Source organism: Mustela erminea, chromosome 6, assembly GCF_009829155.1.
Source record: "Mustela erminea isolate mMusErm1 chromosome 6, mMusErm1.Pri, whole genome shotgun sequence".
Taxonomy (NCBI): Eukaryota; Metazoa; Chordata; class Mammalia; order Carnivora; family Mustelidae; genus Mustela; species Mustela erminea.
Genome location: NC_045619.1, coordinates 76,584,859 through 76,607,800, shown reverse-complemented (window position 1 = coordinate 76,607,800; position 22,942 = coordinate 76,584,859). Strand labels below are relative to the sequence as shown.

At 36.7% G+C, this 22,942-nt stretch overlaps 1 protein-coding gene across 3 annotated transcripts in view; it reads right to left on the bottom strand.

The window, feature by feature from the left end:
• LRRK2 (leucine rich repeat kinase 2) overlaps positions 1-22,942 on the bottom strand; it is a 139,532-nt gene that overhangs the window by 14,260 nt on the left and 102,330 nt on the right. For 2 of the 3 annotated variants that reach the window (XM_032347771.1, XM_032347772.1), the window contains exons 42-47: positions 11,683-11,853; positions 10,334-10,434; positions 5,874-6,068; positions 4,621-4,814; positions 3,333-3,405; positions 2,421-2,605 (exon numbers count right to left, since the gene is read on the bottom strand). In XM_032347771.1, the coding sequence (XP_032203662.1) occupies positions 2,421-2,605; positions 3,333-3,405; positions 4,621-4,814; positions 5,874-6,068; positions 10,334-10,434; positions 11,683-11,853 (919 nt within the window). Of the gene's footprint in view, positions 1-2,420; positions 2,606-3,332; positions 3,406-4,620; positions 4,815-5,873; positions 6,069-10,333; positions 10,435-11,682; positions 11,854-22,942 lie in introns of those variants that run through there. The other variant, XM_032347773.1, reaches the window with a different exon arrangement.

Genomic DNA, 22,942 nt, shown 5'->3' with positions numbered 1-22,942 from the left:
AGAAGGTTATTTTCAGCTACTTCATGGTTTCTAAGTGGGGCCAATGCTGAGAACCAGTGGGTCTAGTCTTATTAAGAAAGCATTTTGACTGGTGATTCACAGACCTGTACCCCTGGGGATAAAAATATATGTTTATAAAAAATAAAAAATTTAAATTAAAAAAAAAAAAGAAAGCATTTTGAAACTTCTTGTATAACAGCGTGTGAGAGCTGTTGTGAAGGGAAATGAGAGCTGCCATGGAAGAACAAACCCAAGGCACCGAACCTGCGCAGGGGGAATCCGAGACCACCCCTCAGAGGAAGTGACATCTGAATTAAAACCAGCAGGGAACACAGTCATCATACAAGACAGGGAGAACCACCTTCAGAGGCCAGGGGTGAAAGGAACAGGCTGTCTTTGAGAACTGAGATGATTTCAGTTTGGCTAAAGCTCAGAGGGCGAGGAGGCTGCAAAATATTAATTTAGAGAGGGAAGCGAGCGCCTTATAGAGTCTTAAGAAATTTGAAAGTTCCCAGTTAGAATGGCCAAAATTAGCAAGATAGGAAACAACATGTGTTGGAGGGGATGTGGAGAAAGGGGAACCCTCTTCCACTGTTGGTGGGAATGCAAGTTGGTGCAGCCTCTTTGGAGAACAGTGTGGAGATTCCTCAAGAAATTAAAAATAGAACTTCCCTATGACCCTGCAATTGCACTACTGGGTATTTACCCCAAAGATACAGATGTAGTGAAAAGAAGGGCCATCTGTACCCCAATGTTTATAGCAGCAATGACCACGGTCGCCAAACTGTGGAAAGAACCAAGATGCCCTTCAATGGATGAATGGATAAAGAAGATGTGGTCCATATACACTATGGAGTATTATGCCTCCATCAGAAAGGATGAATACCCAACTTTTGTAGCAACATGGACGGGACTGGAAGAGATTATGCTGAGTGAAATAAGTCAAGCAGAGAGAGTCAATTATCATATGGTTTCACTTATTTGTGGAGCATAACAAATAGCATGGAAGACATGGGGAGATAGAAAGGAGAAGGGAGTTGGGGGAAATTGGAAGGGGAGGTGAACCATGAGATACTATGGACTCTGAAAAACAATCTGAGGGTTTTGAAGGGGTGGGGGGTGGGAGGTCGGGCTACCAGGTGGTGGGTATTATAAAGGGCATGGATTGCATGGAGCACTGGGTGTGGTGCAAAAATAATGAATATTGTTATGCTGAAAATAAATAAAAAATAAATTTAAAAAAAAAGAAATTTGAAAGTCATGTAAAAGACAATGGGACGCGTGTGACGGGGTGTGTGTGTGTGCAGGGGGTGGTTTAAGCAAGAGACTGATTTCAGATTGATTTGCACATTAGAAGAGCCCCTCTGCCTGCAGTGTTGTGAATGGACTGAAGGGAGCAGAACAGGAGGTTGAGAATTGGTTAGAAAGATGCTGTTGTTAACATGGCCATTGATGATGGATGACAGCCTGGTCCGCGGAAGCAGCGGTAGGAAAACTGAGAAATACAAGCTTATGAGAGTCAATTAGAAGGAGAGTTAAGGGGACAAAGGAGTCAAGGATTACTCCAGGAATTTCAGTCTGGGGCAACTGGATGGAGATTGAGAAACCAGGATATTCCAAGATAGGGATTTGTGACTCAAAGCTAATAATAATCATAACTAATATTTATTGAGAGCTTTCCAAGTGCTGGGCATTATGTTAGCTCCTTATATTAATATTTTATCTAGTCTTCCAAACGTCCCCTTGAGTTAGGACATACTATAATTCTCAGGCTAGAGAAGACTGGGTATTTAAGAAGTTCTTGCCCAAGTTTACATATTCAACACATGGCAAAACCAATATTTGAACTAGGATTTATGCTGTTACCCACCAATCTATGCTGTTTCTCCCTGGCGAAGGTAATAAATAAGAACCAAGTGCAATTATTTTATTAAAATAAAACTCTAAAATTTGAAACAACAAATTGGGACAAGGTTTATAGTTATTTTATTTTCACTTGAAAGTGGTTATCACCAACTCTGCTGTAGAGAGGACATCGGTGTAATTATCAAATCTAGACATGACTTTATTCCCGAGATATAGGTTTCTTACAATCAACACTTAATGGAAGTTATCCTAAACGCATATGTAACACCCACAGATGAAGTAAAAAACTGTTTATTGTCTATCAAATTCATGTTTAATTTGATACAGAGATAATGAAATTGTTAAAAATTTAGATTGATTAGTACTACTAAGATTATCATGGCTGTTCATATTTTATCCCAAATGTGATGAGGCTGGGTGATGTCTTTAATAGAAAAATAAATAATGCATTTCAAAAGTTTTTGCTTGGATGGCAACAGCATTATTGATACAAGCATAAGAAATAAACATGAATTTAAAGTGGTAAATTAATTGTATAGCTAGAAATAACTTACAGCTGATGTGTCTTGGTCTCAATGAGCTTCTGAATGGTGAAATCATCAGAAAACGAGAAAAGTTTTGTGCCACATCCTCCCCACACGATGTTTTTTTCAGCTGAATTCATGGATTCACTCAAACACATCAGTGGAGTACTGACATTTCCTATATTTAGTATCTTCAAAGGAGCGGCTCCTTTACACTTTGCCAAGAAGAGAAACACATTCAACCAACTGAGTATCTGCGAAATGAAAGGCTGTAAAATCTGCTGCACTTTCTAAAAGCCACTTTTCCATTGTAAACGGCTAGAGATCTTAAAATAAAAATTCAAAATACATTTTTCAAAGGATTTATGAAAACACGATTCAAGTAGAATGCAGACCAATTTCTGTACAGGAAATAACCCAGGGATTACACCCTACTAGTTTGTCTCTCCTTAGGTAACCAGCTTTTTGATAATAAGGAGTATAAATGGGTAGGATGTTGGATAAATGATGGAATCACAGATGCCTCCATGGAGGAAAGAACAAGTGTTTTACTGATAAATGAGAATCTGAAAAACAGAAAGCTAAATGATCTCTTCCAGACTAAAGAAAAAGTTTGTGGCAAACCAGATTTTTCCCCACATATATTTATAAGGAATTATCACTTCATTTATATAAAAATAGAATTACTTTCTTTTAACATTTTAAATCAGATCTCATTTATCATTTTATCTTTAGTTTATTCATATAAAATGTAGTCAGTCAACAAGTATTTATAGAGGATCTATTTTTATACAAGACTTTAGGAAAATAAGAAGATGAAAAGCAAGATTTATGATCCTTGCTCTTAGGGAGTTTACATCACTTAAAAGAGGGGTGGAAATAAGCATATATAAAATAAAAAACTTGAAAATTTTTTTGATGTAGAACGGATTCAACATTTACCTTAACAGTTTTATCTTCAAAAATGGCTAAATTGCCATCAGCAGTTCCCACCAGAAGAAAGTTTTTTTGCTTGCTGAAAGAAAAAATGTCAAAATTGTTATAAAAATAACGCTGATACTGACCAAGATGGGTGTAACATTCCCCTCCAGGCTGACTAAACTTTAGACAGGTTTCTATGTGATTATGGATCCCTGACCTCTCTTTTCTTTGGGTATTTATTTAGAAAACTTAACAACTGTAAATTATTTCTCTGCGGATTTGAGATACAAATCCTCCCAGCCTCTTATCAGTTTTAAGGCTCAGGCATGTCTCTCTCTGGGAAGGAGGAGGCTTCCTTTTGAAATGTAATCATCAAGAAAGGCAGGGCCGCATCTCCCAGTCTCTATGGAACCGTAGGAACCTAACTTCAATAATGCAACTAATGAATCTTTGAACACTACATCAAAAACTTATGATGTACTATATGCTGGCTAAGTGAATATAATAAAAAATAATAATAAAATAGCAACAATTAGCAAACAACGATGGCCTAATCACATGGACCCCCCCCTCCACACAAGAAATCCTCCAGTATTTTTCCATTAGCTCATCCCAGTGTTGAAAACACTCCCATCTTTTGTTTCAGCAGAGTTGAGTTCAATTTCTGTCCCTTATTGAAAAAAATCTTAAATAAAGTCTTCCTGACCAATTAAATGCCACCTGATGAAATTTTTGACAATATCCAAATAATTTCAACTTCAAAAGTGCCAGTGGACTTTATATATCAGCTGCCAAAAACTTGAGTTTCACATTTTTCTAATATTTATTTTCCAGTATTGACTTAAACCAGAGCAATACATGGGTTATAATCTTAATGACTCCGGGAAATCATCCTGCCCCAACTATTACAGCAATCAACCTGTTACTCACAACTGCAATCCCACCATTTGGATAAACTCCTTGGAAATGAGATCCCCGCAACTAATAATGGTTGAGTCACCTACTAATAACTTATGCATTCATTTATTGGATATCTTCTCAATTTGATAGTGAATTGATATGTTTAAACTAGCACATAACAGGCTATTTATATTAAAAAAAAAAAAAAGTATAAAGGAAAACTCATCCCTGAAGAGAACCTACAAAGAAAAATAAACTGATGTGAGGGCTGGTAAGGAAATTGCCCAGAGCTGAAGTAACACCAGCGGTAAGGCACAGAAATATGTTAAAAATTAGCAGTTTTTGCCACACAATTCAGTCATCAAAAATATTTGTAATTTTCTCCCACAGATCAAATTCACTATGGCACCTTTGCTTGGGAAAGGGATTGCAATACAAGCAAGTCACAGAATCGGTCATCTTTCCAAGAGTATGTCTCTTATCCCCATCTTCGGTATTGATGACCAGGAGCATGCCAGACTGTGTCCCACAAACTATCCAGCTTTCCTTTTCCGCAGGAAGAGGCACCAAAGCTAGGCACAGTATTCTACTATCAATAACTTCCTGTTTAAAAAATAAAAATAAAAAAGAAATCACAGTTTGAAGAACTTGATTCAAACTTCAGTGACTAGAATTTGAATAGAATGAAAATATTGTCATCCAGACATTTAACTCATTTTATTCTCTTGCTCTTAATTTTAAAAAACAATCACAATTTTACTTAACCTTTCAACAATAAATGAGTTAACTGGCAAACAATTTTGCCCACCTAAAATGCATCAAAAACTAGAATAAAAATTGTAATTTGCTTTTCGGTATCACTATTTCTCACTCCGTCAAAATAAGATGAGGGAACTGTTCAACTTTAAGAATAATGATTAGGCATAACATCTATTTAGCAAGGCAACAGTCAAAATATTAGGTTATTTTTAAGTTTAAAAAAATTTTATATTTGCTAATACAATTTATTGATCCATTTTATAAAGTTGTGTTCAGATTTCTTCTGTCAGTCATGACCAACTGCTACATGGGAAGGAAAGACTGGCTCCCTGGAGAGAGATCCTGAGTTTCCTTAGAAACTACATTTTTTGGAATTTCTTCCCCTGTTCTTTTTGTCTTCCTTTAAAGTTACTCTCTCCTTTGGGGCACCTGGGTGGCTCAGTGGGTTGAGCCTCTGCCTTCAGCTCAGGTCATGATCCCAGGGTCCTAGGATCGAGCCCTACATCGGGCTCTCTGCTCAGCAAGGAGCCTGCTTTCCCCACCTCTCTCTCTGCCTACTGCTCTGCGTGCTTGTGATCTCTCTCTCCCTCTGTCAAATAAATAAAATCTTTAAAAAAAAAAAAAGTTACTCTCTCCTTAAATCACTTGTACAAGAAACTCTGTCTCGGGCTATTTCTAGGGATCCTAACCTAAGACACACATATATACTATGCTTTTGAAACAAAACACAGACTATTTAATTTCATGTAAATCCTCTTGTTCTACCAGAAAACTAAGTAATACTCCTATATTGTTTTCACTTAATTTCTTCCAAAGTAACTTTTTACACTCATACATGGTTTAACATCATCCACAAAATAAATTCTTTAAAGTATCTGTAACTTAAAGGACACTTGAATTTACCTCAGAAGTCTGTTTTTCTGTATTTAAGTCAAGAAATAAGAGTTGTCCTTTGTCACGGTGCCCACAGCCCAGCCAGATGCTTGCATTCTTGCTGTTATGATTTGTAGCGACCATGCATTCAACGCTAAAGTTTTTAGGTATTGATATATGCCTCATCAGACAGATTAACTCAGCTGAATTCAAAATGTCAAAGACCTGAGAAAGTTTAAAAATAACAAAATAATGCATATCAAGTTAACATATGTCCTCTTGAAAGATAATATTATTGTGCATAATGTAGAACGACATGCTATAGCTCTATCAAGAAAAATCTAAACCTCTTCAACTGAGATCCAAGCCAAGCAAAGGATAAATAATCCAAACTACAGATAAAATTAAATTAAAATAATACTTATTTTTAGACTAAGCACAAGACAGACTCTTTTGTCTGATTGGTATGTTTTGTAACTTAAAAAAACAGAAAATCTCAAAAGTGCCAACCGAACAGAAATTTGGCAGTCAGGAGCTGTTCTTCACCCAGTTCGATACTGCAGAGCTACACCATGTTACAGATGAACACAGGCCACCAATGAATGGAACAGACCTTCTGCCAAGCGAAAGGAAAAGAACTTTTGATCTGTGGTAATGAAATTCACAAATCACTTCTAGATTCTGTTTTCATGTTTTTCTTGAAACACTAAAGAACTAGAGTGACAGGGGAGCGGGTGGGGACCACTGTAAGGAAACAGAACCAGGACTCAGGAAACTGGAATTAGAACCATGACACAGCCACCAGGAGACATCACCTCGCACCTGCCAGAATGGCTAGCATCAAAAAGACAAGAAGTAAGAAGTGCTGGCAAGAATGTGGAGGAAAAGGAACCTTAGTGCACTGTTGGTGGAATGTAAATTGCTGCAACCACTATGGAAAACAACATGCAGGTTCCTCAAAAAATCAAGAACAGAACTACCATGGAACTTCCTTCTGGGTATATACCTAAAGGAAATGAAATCATTATCTTTAAAAGTTATCTGCACCCCCATGTTCATTGCAGCATTATTCCTAATAGCCAAAACGTAGAAACAACCTAAGTGTCCATCAGTGGATCAATGAATAAAGATAATATGATATTGCATGTATGTGTGTGAGTACACACACACACACACACACACACACACACACAGAAGAATATTATTCAGCCATAAATAAGAAGGAAATTCTGCCATTTGTGACAACATAGATGGACCTTGAGGGCATAATGCTCAGAGACAAGTACTGTATGGTATCACTTATACATGGAAACTAAAATACAATAAAATAAAATAAACAAAATCAAACCAGCTTCTAGATACAGGAAACAGACTGGTGGTTGCCATAGGCAGGGTATGGGAGTGGGTAAAATGGATGAAGGGGGTCAAAAGTTACAAAATTCCCGTTATAAGATAGGAATGTAGTGTATAGCATGGGGACTAAAGTTAGCAATACTATACAGTATATTTGAAAGTTGCTAAGAGAGTAGATCCTAAAAGTTCTTATCACAAGAAAAAAATTATAACTTATGAGGTAATGGATGTTAACAAAACTTATTGCAGTAATAATTTCATAATATATACATGCAAATCGTCATGTTGTACACCTAGAAGCTAATACAGTGTCTATGTCAATTATATCTTAACAAAACGAGGGATGGGGGGGAAGGTAGGGGAAGTAGCCAAGATAACTACATAATGTTTGTTGAAGTCAGTGTATGTACTCAGCTATTTTTGAGTAGAAATTTTAAAGGTGAACAAAAATTTTTCAAAAAGTTATGATACAAAATCAAGAGTCCACAACATAAAGAGGGTTCTTGTTTTGATCTATTAAAATCTGTCTCAGTTCAAAACATAGCAAGCAATCTATTTCTGACAATATGGTGGAAAATGTTAGTTGGACAAACCACCCATCTAAAAGCAACTTAAAATGCTAAGAAAATTATTTTTTTAACCTCTTAAAAATCTTAAAAATCTCACAACGTCTTAAGGACTTACCAGGCCAAAATATTAGTGAAAGAATCTAGTGAAAGACAGAGAGGTCAACCATACACTCAAGTCAGATATTTCCTTAACTGCATTTATCTACCGAAGGCAAACTGATGTGTGGTTTTCAATATCTTGTCAGCCAATGAGAAGGAAGTTTAAATCTAGAGCCTGCTCAAAGTGGAGTCCAATGAAGGTCTGTTCCCAAAGGGCTACATATTTAGAGTAAATGAGAAACAGAAATAAAGCCACCCCATGCTTCCACTTTCTCTGAGAAAAGCAAAGGTGCTTGGGACTTTACAGATAAAGGGCAAGGAGAGAAAAGAACCCTAAGAAATTGTTATCCACAAGCTTGCTCTCAAGAAGATTTATAGACCAGATTCCCATCTGGGAATAGTTAAAAACAACAACAAAAAAACAAAAACAAAAAAAACCCTCAAGCCAGGAATTGAGTTTAAAGCAATTTGCAGCAAGAAAACTGAGAAAAAAATGCAAAAGATCTGTATGCAAAATTATAAAACTATGTTGAAAAACACTTGAGAAAACATTATTAGGAAGATAACCCACATTCAAGAATAGAACAACTTAATATCACAAACAGAGAATCCTCCCCAAATTGTCTGCAGATTCATTGCAAGTACAAACCAAATCACAGCAGGGTTTTTCATAAAAGTTGACAATGTGATTTTTAAATTTATATGGAAAAACTAAGCCCAAGAATAGCTAACATATTCCTAGAGGAGAAAAATAAAGAAAGAAAGGAGAATTCGTAAAGTGACAGAAATTAAGACAGGATAGTATTAGAAGAAGAACAGACAAGTTGACCAATGCAAGAGAATACATGTGTAGGTGTGTGTGTATCTGATAAATTATAAAGTGAAAATGCTGGGGTGTGTGGGGGGGGAAGAGATCAACAGAAAAAAAGGGAAGAAACTATTTAATAGATGAAGCTGGAAAATTCAGCTACCCATATGGGAAAAGGGAAACTGGATTCAGATAAAAAAAATGTCAATTCCTGATGGGAGAACTTCAATGTCAAAAGCAAAACTTTTAACCATTTTGATAAAACCATAGGTAAATATTTTTGTGACTCTAGAAGAGATAAGGACTTCTTAAAACAGGGCCCCAGGGCACCTGTGTGGCTAAGTTGGTTAAGTGTCTGCCTTTGGCTCAGGTCGTGATCCCAGGGTCCTGGGACTGAGTCCCAAATTGGGCTCTCTGCTTGTCAGGGAGTTTTACTACTCCCTCTGACCCTCTGCCCAACTCATGCTTCCCATCTCTCTCTTTCTCTCTCACTCTCTCCCTCTCCCCCTCCCAAAAGTAAATAAAATCTTATAAAAAAAATAGGATTCCAAAAGTAATAACCATAAAGAGTGTTGTTAAATTTATCTGTATTAAAAATTAAAATATTCTGTTCATCAAAAGGCACTCTACAGGAAATAAAAAGGCAAACCACAAATTGGGAAAAGAAATTTGCAATATATATAACCAACAAAGGATTAGTACTTCTTTTGTCTTTTTCTTAATTCATCTGTATGCAAATAATCCAATAGGAAAATGGGCAAAGTAATGAACAGGCATTTCCTAGAGGATTAAACATACATAACCAAAGAACATATAAAGAGATGGTCATCCTTGTTAGTAATTAGGAAAATGCAAATCAATACAGAAGACAACATATCTGGAAAAATAAAGAACTTAGACGGTACTAAATTTAGGGAGAATATATAGAGAAATGTTTACCCTAACATATAGATGATTAAAGTATTAAGCTGGTAGAACTTCTTCAGAAAACAATATGGATAGTCACATATGCTACAATCCTGCAATTTAATTTCTAGGTATATATATCACAAAGCAATTCTCATATATTCTGGACTAGGAGACAGGTACAAACATGTTCATAATAGCAAAAAACTGGAAATAATACCAATACCCACAGACATGATCATGGGTACATATAATGCTGCTCAAACAGTGGAATAGAATAGCATGAAAATAACCAAACGCTATGTTTAACAACCTCTGTAAAGCTTACAAAATAAGGTTGGGAGAACAATGAAAATATTTCAGAACACGATATGACTATAATTCCATTTTAAATAAAAGATGAATATAGGAAAACCAAACTGGGTAGAAAACATAAAGAAAAGCAAGGATTATCTCAAAAGTCAGCAAAGTGGAAAAAAAAAAGTCAGCGAAGTGGTAACTTCTATAGGGAAAAGAAAGTGATGCAATCAGGAAGAAGCATACAGGACTCCTGGGTGTTGGTAATGCTCTTTATTTTATGCCATGGGTGGCAGGAGATATAGAAGTTTTGTTTTATCACTCTTTGTGGTGTGTGTGTGTGTGTGTTTATTTATATATTTGAATATATATATATATATGTGAAAAATTACATATGTGTACATACATATACTGGATGTTCTATAAAAAATATAGATAAATTTTTACTGTAAGAGTACCTGGGCAGAAGTAGGCCTTTCTTGAGGATTTTCCTTCAAACACTTTTTAATTAACTTCTCAACCATGGGCCATGGGGCACAGCCATATTCTTTAACTGGATCTAAAACATTCAAAAACATATTGTGCTACAACATTAGACAAAGCAGAACAATTACTTTGTTTCCTTTTCAGCGTATGTGAGAGGTCCAGACCATGCAAAGGGAAACACTGATCTCCTTAATCCTGTATTTAGTTTGGATCTACTTATATCACAAACTTAAAGTGATTTTGTTAACTTTATCTCTACTAGTGACATCAAAAAAGACTACCTGATTTTTGATTATATAAAAAAACTACCTGATTTTTTATTATATAAAAAAGACACAAATACTGATGGAATAAAATAAGAGATTTTTCATTTCACACCTGCATTTCACATATACTTTGAAGGTATTCTTGCTCGTATAATAATTAGACTTCTCTGGAAGTACTTTTTATTTTAATATTTAAAGTTGGCAAGCATTTAATCCTCATACCCCACAGTAGGTTTGTGCATATTTCTTTTTTACAAGAGGTATGCCATTCTTCCAGATGGCATAAACTAGAGATCTGGGAACTGTCACTGTACAGCTAACCAGTGAAATTAGGGCAATGACCCAGATTGTGTTGAAAGTTTATCCAAATAATAATAAATTTCCTTTTGCCGGGAATCTTTTAAAGGTCCCTCCGAAGGAGGTAGGTGAAGCTACATCCCCTGTACTTGGCACATAGCATATACTCATAAATAAATATTTAAGTGAAAGTGAAAGCAGAAAATATGAGAAAAAATTTAAAAGAGTACTTTGTAGGGGGAACTGAAGTAACAGTCAAGGATGAACGACAATGTCCTAGAATTTTCTAAAAGCATGAGACAACCAATATGAGATCTGATTTCATTAAACAATCATTTTCTAATTCTTATTAATATTTATTACTAAAAATAATTACTATACATAATTCAAGCTTCTAGTCCTGCATATAAATCATCTCCCTCCAAGAAAATGAACATACTCCAGGCTAATGAGCACATAGTTACTCTTCGGGAGCATAGAAGTCACTAAGCATGGAGCTCTAACAGCAATGTTATTTCTGAATATTCTTCTAAGTATAATACCAAATACATCAATGTTAATTTGGGATTTTTTTTAAAGCCCAAAACTGCTATCTTTCTCATATGATTTCCATTAATGTGTCACAGGATTTAAGAATATTCATGCACTAAACAAAAACTCATCAGTTGTGAAGTGAATTAAATATACAACTACAATTAAATAACTTGGAAATAAAGCTGCTGTTATAAAAAATAAACTTTATTGTAGATAAAACTTACCAGGTAATTTTCCTTGTATTGCCAGTTCATCAAACTCATTTGGAAACTTCAAACCCTCTGCTATTCTACCTCCAGTTGTCAAAATGTCATAAAGTAGTAAACCAAATGAATAAACATCAGCTTGTTGGTTATAAATAACATTTCCTCTAGCAACTTCAGGTGCACGAAACCCTGAAAGTAAGCAGATGTATTAATAAATATGCCTAACACCGGGCTCATATGCCCAAGGACGCATATTCTTAGGTAGAGATGTTGATGAAGAGTCAAGGAGATGAGTTCTAAATCAAGCCATGTCCTTTCTGTAAGGAGATACGTAGATCAAGGCAATTAACAGCCTTGTGCTGACATTTCACCCCAAAATCGCTCTTGAAAAATAGTAAGGATAAACGTTCAATAATTATTAAGTAATGTTTCATATTTAAAGCAATTAAGCTTAATCAGGGGGGAAAAAAAGAACCCTACATCATTTTCCTCATTCCTAAAAATACCATTCCCAGGGAAGTGTTTCAAGCAAAGGAGAGGCCAGGAGGACAATATTTCTAGACTTTACTCCAAGTCACTTTAACCTGACTGAAGTTGAATGCCTTCATTATTTTCAGAACTTGTGACTCTATTCCTTCTACCCAAATGGAAAAATGAAAATAAAACCACAACTAATGTAAAACAACACCTCAGGTGTTGGTTCATGACTAAAATTCTTTTAAAGGGAAATCAAACTTTTCATCTCACAATAGAGATAAATCACTTTTAAATTCTTCACAAAAAAAAGAGTAATTTCAACATGATTCATAAGAGTAAAAATATCAGCAATCTAATGAAATCTAACTATCAGAGGAAATTGGTTAAATGATGTACACTACATATTAACTTAAAAATCATTTTTAAGATGACATGCTATACTGTAAACAAAAAGAAAATGTAGGATATAATTCTGCAAGGACAGAAAGTTATCAAATGTTGTAAAACAAATCAACTGAGTTAATTTTTTTAGCTATGATAATCATATTGTGATTATGAAAACATTCTTATTCTTTTTTTTATTATTTGACAAAGAGAGAGAGAGGAAGAAAGAGAGAGAGAGAGAAGCAGAGGGAGAGGGAGCAGCTCCCTGCTCAGCAGGGAGCCTGATGCAGGACTCAATCCCAGGACCCCAGGATCATGACCGGAGCTTAACCCACCTGACCACAGCTTAACCCATTGAGCCACAGGGAGTCCTCCAACATCCTTATTCTAAGGAAATATTTGTCTGTTTGTTTAGGCATAGCAACATAATGTTTGTGATTTAATTTCAAAGTCTCAAATTCTTACACAAAGAAAGCCAAAGAAAGGACAGTGTGGCAAAGAGTTAATAATCTACATGAAGGGCACATGGGTGTATACAGTGCTATTCATTCAACTTTCCTAGAGACTTAAACATTTTAAAAATAAAAATTTTTCCAAGAAATACATCTAAATGTAATAATGCTTATTTCGATGTGCTAAAATTATGGGTAGTTTTTATTTATTATTATTTACTTTAATTTTTTATACTTAGAAATTTTCTATAATGAACATATATGATTGTCATCATTTAAAAACATAGCCGGGGGTGCACCTCGGTGGGTCAGTGGGTTAAAGCCTCTGCCTTCAGCTCAGGCCATGATCCCAGGATCCTGGCATGGAGCCCTGCCTCGGGCTCTCTGCTCAGCGGGGAGCCTGCTTCCTCCTCTCTCTCTGCCTGCCTCTCTGCCTACTTGTGATCTCTGTCTGTCAAATCAATCAATCAATAAATAAAATTTTTAAAAAAATAGCCAGGGAAATAAACAAAGTATGAGTTCATAGCCTTCAAGATGTCAATGGCTGAATTTGGAAAGTGTTCTGTTTGACCGAGCTTACAATCAGAAGACGAAGCGCAGCAGTCCTTCACCAGGCTGGAAGGACGTGAAGAATCAGAAAGATGGAAGGTCAGGTTTGAGCATGACAGTCCCTATTGTACTGTTAATATTCTCCAGTTAGCATGTTGTCACACTTGTTCATACTCTTTCTACAAACACACACACTCTCACCATTTTCCCATTATCTGTCAGTGTATTTGCCTGCCGCCATATACAGAGATATATAATAGCCGTTTTCTTAGAAAGAGAACATTTTCCTACAAAGCCATAATATCACACTCACACCCTAAGCTCAAGAAATGTGTTAGTAATTAGGACAGCTCTTAAACAGATCCCTAATCAACTATACATAATATAAACATATAACAACAGCTCCTAATTCAATTGTTATAGGTTTTATAGATACTTTCTTAAGAAGTTCATTTGCTATGCAAAAAAATAACCCAGATGGGCAGATGAGGACTTTCCATTGTATGAATAACATAATCTTTCCAAAAATGTTGTGTGTTTTCCTAAGGCCACAAAGATAATGAAAGGTCAAGTCAAGAGTACTTACAAATAATGAGGTACTCATACATTAGCTAGTTCATCGACAATTTTTATGACTACCCTTCTAGAATTTAAGAGGGATTTTGGAGGTTACTATCAATCTCATGCAATTTCTTATTCATCCAGCACATTTTGGGGGTATCTATTAGAACAAGTTACTATTCAGAGATGATTAAACCTTTCAGTATATTTTTTTTCCATTGCTAAATTTACTCTTAGAAACACCAGGATTTGTAATTGTGGGATCTTAGAGCAGAAAAACCGAGGGTCACTTAGTCTAAATTTTCATCCAAGGCACATATCCTTTTACAACAGTTTTTATCCCTCTAGGCATTAATCCACAGATGTTAGAGCTACGCAGAAGGTTAGAATTTTTTCTCAGTGAGTCGAGGGACACTAAGAAAGAAAATTGTGAGGCCATGGAAAGAAGTATTTACTTCAACATGGAAATGATTTTAACCTTCTTATCTTCTCCCTTTCAAAATAAGTATCTTCATTGACACAATCCCCAGCGGGAGAACATAATCCTTATTTATATATTCTGGAGGTATCTCAACCACAATATAAGGCACTTCAAAGTGCTTTTGAAATTCATCCAATGAATTTCTAATGATTTTCTAATTTCTTGAACACTAACAATTTCTTCTAATCTATGGAGCAGTAGATGCCTTTAGGAAATAATTCCCCCAAATAGTAAACGCTAAATGATGATCTGCCTGTAATCCATCAAATTGGCTGGTCTGCATCAACTATGTTGTCACAGATCGCAATAAAATGACATTTAATCAACAAAGCATTCAGAGTAACATGAGACATTTGTCCCCAATCCATGCCTTTAAACACAAAAATGCATACTATATTGTTGTAATTTGTTTCTCTAAAAAAGATAGAAAATCCACTTGAAAATCATGAATTTTAAAAAATACTGAGAAAACAGAAGACAGACTTTAAATAAATGATAATGGTGTGAGTTGTCTAAGAAAGAGAGGAGTAGCTGCACCACTCCGTCCACCTAATAAGCTTTTGATAAGCCAAAAGTTTGAACATAAATATAAACGCGTGAGGGTACAAAAGACGTGTTCACAACTATTTCATCCCCTAATACTGCAATGCAAAAGGCCTTCCCAATCATTCTCTGAAGGTGGGTGGTAAGAGCTGAAGGCTGAGAGCTGGGCAAGGCACACTGTCTCTGGAGAATTTAAAAATAATAAGCAACTGCTGGCACTGGCAGTTCACCAGTGGGGTAGATCACCCCCATCATTCTTGTCCTTGGCGCAGCGCTGATGAAACATGTCAGGAAAATCAGACTCCAAAAAGTTAAAGAAACAAGTTGTTTACCTAAAAGATTCAAACTCTACAACAGCAAAAACGCCATCAACAAGGTTGAAGAACAAACCCTACACTGGAAAATATTTGAATATATGGCAGGAAAATATTTGAATATGTAAGAGTCAACATGAACTAAAATGAGCTTTACAAATGAGTAAGAACAATGGACAAATGAATAAAGACACAAAAACGTACATAACATGAAAGGAAAAATATATGTCCTATATATTAAAGATTGCTTAGCCTCAAATAAAAAATAAGCAAATAAACACTTAGAAAATAAAAACATTAAGTTCTCACTTTTTGACTATTAATTTTGTGAAGAGTAAAAAGAACAACAAGTCCAGAATGGGAAATGGGTGCTCTAATTTGAATATGGAGGGAATTTTAATTGACAAACCTTTTAAGAGGCAATTAGTGTTTCAAAATTCAAAATATGCACTCCCAGCAATACCATGCCTAAGAATTTAATGTTTAAAACAAGAGTTTTATAAATGACAATTTTAATTTACAATTATGTTAATTAAACCACTGTCAATACATCAAAAAGTCAGAAAAAATTTAAATATACATCAAGATGTGGTTAAGTAAATTACCGTACATACTAGCAATAAAATACTATGTAACTGCTAAAACTGATGTTTGACATAGAAAGACTGCATGAAATATTAATTAGAAAAAAGAAAACTAAAGCAGAATTTATAATACATCTATAAAAAACTTAAGCACTTCCAAATCTAGATCTAGATATATCTCTATATTACCAGACTGTTAAGATTTACTGCTGCTAGTTTATTAGAAACACATATTTTGACCTGCGTAATAGGATTTGCTGTTTTACCTCATGCCCTTCTGTTTTGCAAATCAAATCTTACTGTAAAGTGAACTAAAATCATGAGCCTGAGTTTCATCATCATGGAGACTTCACCTCAAAAAGACCAAAAGGATTGGGGGGAGGGGGACTTGGGGTGTTAAGACCTAAGCTGCCAACATGATGTTTACCTGTCAGTCTAAACCATGAGAAGATCCTAAAAGCTCTTCTGCATGTACTTCGTCACAGGGGACTTTCCTGGAACTGCAAGGTCTTCCAAAATTTTCACCTTACATTTAACTAAACTTGTCACCACAGTAGTAAAAAGAATAAACTTTCAAGCTATTCAATGTCTTCACCATGGGAATTTCATTTGGGATGAAAATGAACACTTTTCAGGGGTGCCTGGGTGGCTCAGTGGGTTAAAGCCTCTGTCTTCGGCTCCAGTCATGGTCTCAGGGTCCTGGGATCGAGTCCCACGTCAGGCTCTCTGCTCAGCGGGAAGCCTGCTTACCCGCCCCCCACCGCCTGCCTCTCTGCCTATTTGTGATCTCTCTCTCTCTCTGTGTCAAATAAATAAATAAAAATCTTTAAAAAATTAAAAAAAGAAAAGGAAAAAAAAAAGAAAATGAATGCTTTTCATATTACCTGCCATTGGGAAAGGTTAGAAATAGGAACATCTCTTACATCTTTATGAAGGGGCAATATTGCCACACGATCTATGATCTAATATTATGAATGACCTATTGTGTTCATGGACCCTATTGTCACACTGAGGGGATACCTGTTTAGCATCAATGGCCCTCAAAGATTAGAAATGTCCAGTACTAACTGAAATCCCAAGTGTATGTTTGTTCCATTAGGCTGTTCAAAAAATATTTTAACATATGTCACTTCTTCCTCTAGCTAAGATGAGTAACAGGGACTAGAGTTACCATCCTACATAAAAATAAAATGAAATACCAGGCAAAATATATAAAACACTGGACACTAGGCACAGAACAGTGATCCCTGAGAGAGAGCAAGCCTACAACACGAGTCCTCTGAGAGCTTCCAGCCCACAGCGCAGGAAGGGAAATAAAGACAGCCTGATGCCCTGTAAGTAGACAGAGCACAAAGTTCAGGAAAGCAAAGGCAGCTAGAATGTGCCAGGCATTGTGTCCAATTCTTTATACGAATCTCTCATTAGCTTCCACAACAATCCCTGAAAAAGATACTGTTTTTAGGTACTATTGTTGAACCAAGAAAAGAAGGTAGATAATTTCTCTGGCCCCAGCTAGTGAACGGTACACCGAGAATTCAAAACTAGACCATCTGGGGCGCCTGAGTGGCTCAGTGGGTTAAGCCTTTGCCTTCGGCTCGGGTCATGGTCTCAGGGTCCTGGGACCAAGCCCTGCATCGGGCTCTCTGTTCAGCAGGGAGCCTGCTTCCCCCTCTCTCTTTGCCTGCCTCTCTGCCTACTTGTGATCTCTGTCTGTCAAATAAATAAATAAAATCTTTAAAGAAAAAAAAAAAAAAAAAACTAGACCATCTGACTTCACAGCCTATGTTTCACAGATTCCAGTCAGTCAAAAAGTTCACCAAGTCTTATCTGTCTTTGTATCTCCAGACTCCACTGTGATGCCTAGAATGTGCACCACTGAGCATGATACACATTTACTCACTCTATTAACTTTTTGATTCTATTACAGGCTAATACTTTTAAGATCTCGAGTAAATACTTATCGTCTTATTCAAAGTTTTTCTATAAGTAGCACTTGCCTCCACTGTGATACAGTACCAAAATTTGAGCTGCCCCTCTATTCATGCAGGCAAGGACACTAGTTCCATGATGTAGAGATGGGAAATATTGGCTAGCAATTAAGAATATTTTTCAATGACTCCCCATCACTGAAAGATTCTATTATTTGGCATGATTTAAAAAGCTCTTCATGAGCTAGAGAAGTGTGATTCTGGGCTGTGTATCAGAAATATCTGTGCTTCAAACACCGAAGATGTTCTTGGCTCTTATTCTACACCAGTGACTCCTGATCTTGAATGCACACTGGAATTACCTGGAGAGATTTAAATAACATCGATGTCTGGGCTCCATCCCAGACTTAACTAGAAGTAAAATCAGAATCCCTGGGGGTGAGGTCCCAAGACTCATATATTTGAAAGTTCCCCAGGAGCTTCTTACCCATGAGATTGAGAGATTGAGGATTCCACTCCATGCCTGCTAAAATAGAATTATAAATTATACACCCCCCACTAGATACATTTTTAAAGAGCTACATGCTATCTAATACACAGGCAGAATTGAAAGACACTTACCCAATAATCCTCCATCCTCCATCTATCACCTAGACCGTAAGAATTTCTTGCAGTTATTTGAACAAGACAAGTCCTATTATACCTTACTACCATTGGCCTGGAATGTCTACTCTGGCTCTTTTATTTTTTTGTTTTCTCAAACTTCCAGATTATCCTTTAAGATATACTTCCAGAATCATCTCCTGTACGTAGGGAAGTCCTGGCAACTTACAACTCAGTTAATTACTTGATCCTTTGTGCTCTTATCACTATACCTTGAACTAGACCACCTACTGAAACTGACAAAATGCTTTATGATTATTTGTTTATAGTCCTATTTCTCTTGGCAGGATATGTGCTTTCTGGAGGGCAAAATTTACATTTATTCATGCACATTCCCCAAATCCATCATGAGAGCAATTGCTAACATGGTTGGAGCAACAGCAGTATGCAAAGACCTGTTCTATGCTATTTATGTGGATGATTTCATTTCACCCTTAAAACAACCCCATGGGGTAGGCATTATTATTTCTCATCACAATTTATAGAAGTGAACACTGAGCCCCAGAAGGTAAATCCTGATGAACACCATGCAGCTATTAAGTAGTAGCACCAGTCTGATATTTGGCAAACATGCAATAAATTATTGCCAAAGGCATGAATAAATGAATAAAGAAATTAACATAATTTTCCCTTGGAGAATTATCATAACAATTACAATGTCAAAATAATTAGGAAAATATGATTCATTGTCTAAAAACTAATTTTAGAAATAATCTCTCAGATGAGCCTGCATTTTAACAAATGCAATGAGTAAATAAGAAAAAGATCCACATATAAAAATATGAGAAATTTAGGGGCACCTGGGTGGCCTAGTCAGTTAAGCATCTGCAGATGGCTCAGGTCATGATCTCAGAGTCTTGGGGCTCCCTGCTTAGCGGGGAATGTGCTTGGCCCTCTGCCCCTCCCCCCACTCATGCTCTCTCTTGTCTCTTTCAAATAAATAAATAAATAAATGAGAAATTTATGTTAGGTCTGACTACACATCATATAGTACACAGAAACATGTATTTTTCTTTCCTTTTTTACTTTGAGACAAATATCGGTAGAGCATGTTTCATAATCTCTCTCAGATTATACTGTATAACCACAGAGTAATATTTTTAACCTAGCCAAAAACAACTGTATTTCTATGGATGTTGGCAGGGTTGAAGCCATCATTCAGCACCCACCTCAGTCAACAGTGCAACTGTCACGGGACCCAGAACTGACTGTCATTTCTCAACAGGATATAATATAAATATATCCATTTGACTGAGTTAAAGTTGAAGCTCTCCAAGTTATTTACAGTTGAAAGAATCTATCCCATATTTACCTTTCGAAATGTAAACAGACACTGCACCAGTCCTTGCCAATAGCTGCTGTTGTTTCTAACTTGCATTCCACCTTTGATGCTACCTGGCAGGGGCTCTGCTCCCCTGAAGGTTAGATTTGCATCTTGCATGACCTTATAGACACATCTAATTGGCCCTAAGCTTTAATTTCCTTCTCTGTAAACCAGGAATAGTAATAAGACCTATGTCAGACCACCATCAGGATTAAATGAGATAATCAACCCACACAAAGGTGTAAGCACAAGGCAGCACCCTGTCTATGCCACAAAAGGTCTGCTCCCATTCCCATCTTCTCTCAGAAAACAGTAACGAACCTACTCTCAGATGCACACAACAGAGTGACTGCACCACAGTGAGGTCTACTATAAAACACACACACAGACACAGACACACAAGTTTAACAAATGCATGGTCTTTTGTTTCTCTAGAAGTTTCCAAGTGAAAGATTCTAACATTAAGAGATCCCTTAGGGGTGCTTGGGTGGCTCAGTAGGTTAAGCTGCTGCCTTCAGCTCAGATCATGATCTCAGGGTCCTGGGATCGAGCCCCTCTCTCTTTGTCTGCCTCTCTGCCTACTTGTGATCTCTCTGTCAAATAAATAAATAAAAATTAAAAAAAAAAAAAGAGATCCCTTAAAAGGAAAAGACAGGAGAGGACTGAAATCGTATGAAAGGGGATGATTTTCTTCTCAAATGTAACTGATTTGGAGGAGAAGTTTGGTGTTGGTGGTTAGCAGTGCTGAAAGTTAACTGTTACTTAAAATTGGAGGCTGAGTTTAGGGCTGAGACAATCAGAAGTTCTTTAGCAATAACGAATACAGTAATGATAAAGAAAAGTTCCAGGATATAGTGAGAAAAAATGCCTATAATGTATTAAGTGGCCTGGGGGAAAAGAGACAGAACAGAAAAGATCAAGGCTTTGGGTTTTTCTGTCATGATCTTTCTTCATTGTGTATGTTACCGCACAACTGGATATTGAACTCTAGGCAGGTTTTGACCAAAACCAGGAAGTCAGATACTTAAAAGGAAGGGCCATGAACTCAGAGTTGAACTGAACTGGCTGCTGGCTAGCCTAGCCGCCTGAGAGAGGTGGCCCAGAACATAGTCCCCTGAGACCAGACAGATTCACTGTCCTAGGAGGTGGACAAAGCCTCACCAGTAGGATTTCTGCTGACCAACACTGTGCCTAGGTCGGGGTCTGGAGGCCTCAGCTGAGTGGTCTGGCCCACCTTCAGTATCACTCAAGAGTCCTGAACAGATCTCCCAAGAGAAGACCCCTACCCTGTGCCCACACTTTCTAGGTGGGAGTGCAGGCAGCCTGTGGGATTCCATTCTAAGATTCTTCTTCCAAACCTATACTTGACAATGCCTACAGTTCACAGTCGCATCATTTTGCTTTATTTTGATTTTTCAGTAACTAAGATTGAATATTTAAGCCTCTTTAAGTACGTGTTAGAGTTACATGTAATCTAGGAGAGAGATTTAGGATATAAAGCCAAATAGCTGTGGATTCATTTTTCATTTAGATTGAGTTCTTTTCTTGATCACTTACTGGATGGCTTCCTCCAAGTACAGAATCTTGCTGACCCTCAGCTTACTCATTTTACAGATGAGAAAGTAAAAGCTAACTTTCAGCATTGGCAAGAGGCTGAGATACCGTAATGTGTCTAATATACTTGGCACTGAGCCTGATACACAGCTGGTGCCCAAGAGATAATCATGTCATTGCTATTAAACAACCCAGAGAGACTTGCAGCCAAAACATATACTTTGAAAGGTTTCGGAGAGGGCACACACTACTTCCAGCATATCGCTATGAAAGACAAAAGAAAGGATACGTATTTGGCACAAAAATAAAACCACACATTGCAATCTGGGACCATCTGCTTATTCAAGTTCATAAGTAGGGTAGGAGGCTGAAGGGGATGGTTAGAGAACAAACTCAGATCTTTTGCCTTCCCAGATGTCCTCCACTGTCTTGTCTTAAGCAAGTGTTTTAATTGAGCACCAGTCATCAAAACGATGTAACTTTATTTATGAATAACAAACTATATAAGATTTCTCTGAATATGGAGATGTTCCTCTAAACAAAAGTCAATTGCCCAATTTTCTATACCTGCCCTTGTCCTATGACTGTTTCTCACTAATCAGAACCTGAGATTCTGATGAACTTGAGACTAGCAGGAGACTAGGAGTTGAGAAAGGGAGGATCCTATAGAGTAGACGGTAACGTGAAAGAACATGTCTAAACATAAGAGCACACAAACACAAGTACACAGGAAGTAGATTACCACTGGCAGAAAGTCAGTTAACAGTAGAAGTAGTAGGATTATTAGAATAGGCATGACAAATAGGGGTTGCGGATGACCCTAAAAAGGAACATTAGACTCGAAGGTAAGAAAACAGTGTCTGTGATTTCTGGAGACCATAAATATAATGGTATCCATAATGGGTACATTTCATTCACATAGCAACCATGACTCTTCTTGCTATATAGGGCCAAACAAAGAATCTGTACTATTAAGTATTGAAGTATTAGTGACTTAGAAATTTTGAAGAAAGAAAACTGAAGTGCAGTGCTTAAAGGTTTTAACTTCTGCACCAATCAGTAGGAAGAAAGTATGCCTGTATCAAGAACAGTACAATGGAAAACTCTGGCTCCACATCTCTACCTGAAACTCTCGGAGCCAGAAGTATTTAGGAATTTATAGTTTTTCATATTTAAGAAAGTTAATAATGAAGCAATAACATAATTACAGAAACTCTCAGTAGGACTGGGGCCAACAAACACCCTGTACCCAAATGGGCTGTATTGCTGCCATGAAACATACACATATTCACATGGAGTTTGAGAAAGAAAGATCATAATAAGCATCAAGTTAGTTCAGGTCAGATTTTGCCACCAAATCAGTTCTTAAAAAAAAAAAAAAAAAAAAAAAATGGGATGCCTAGGTGGCTCAGTAGGTTAAGCATCTGCCTTCAGCTCAGGTCATGATCCTAGAGTCCTGGGATT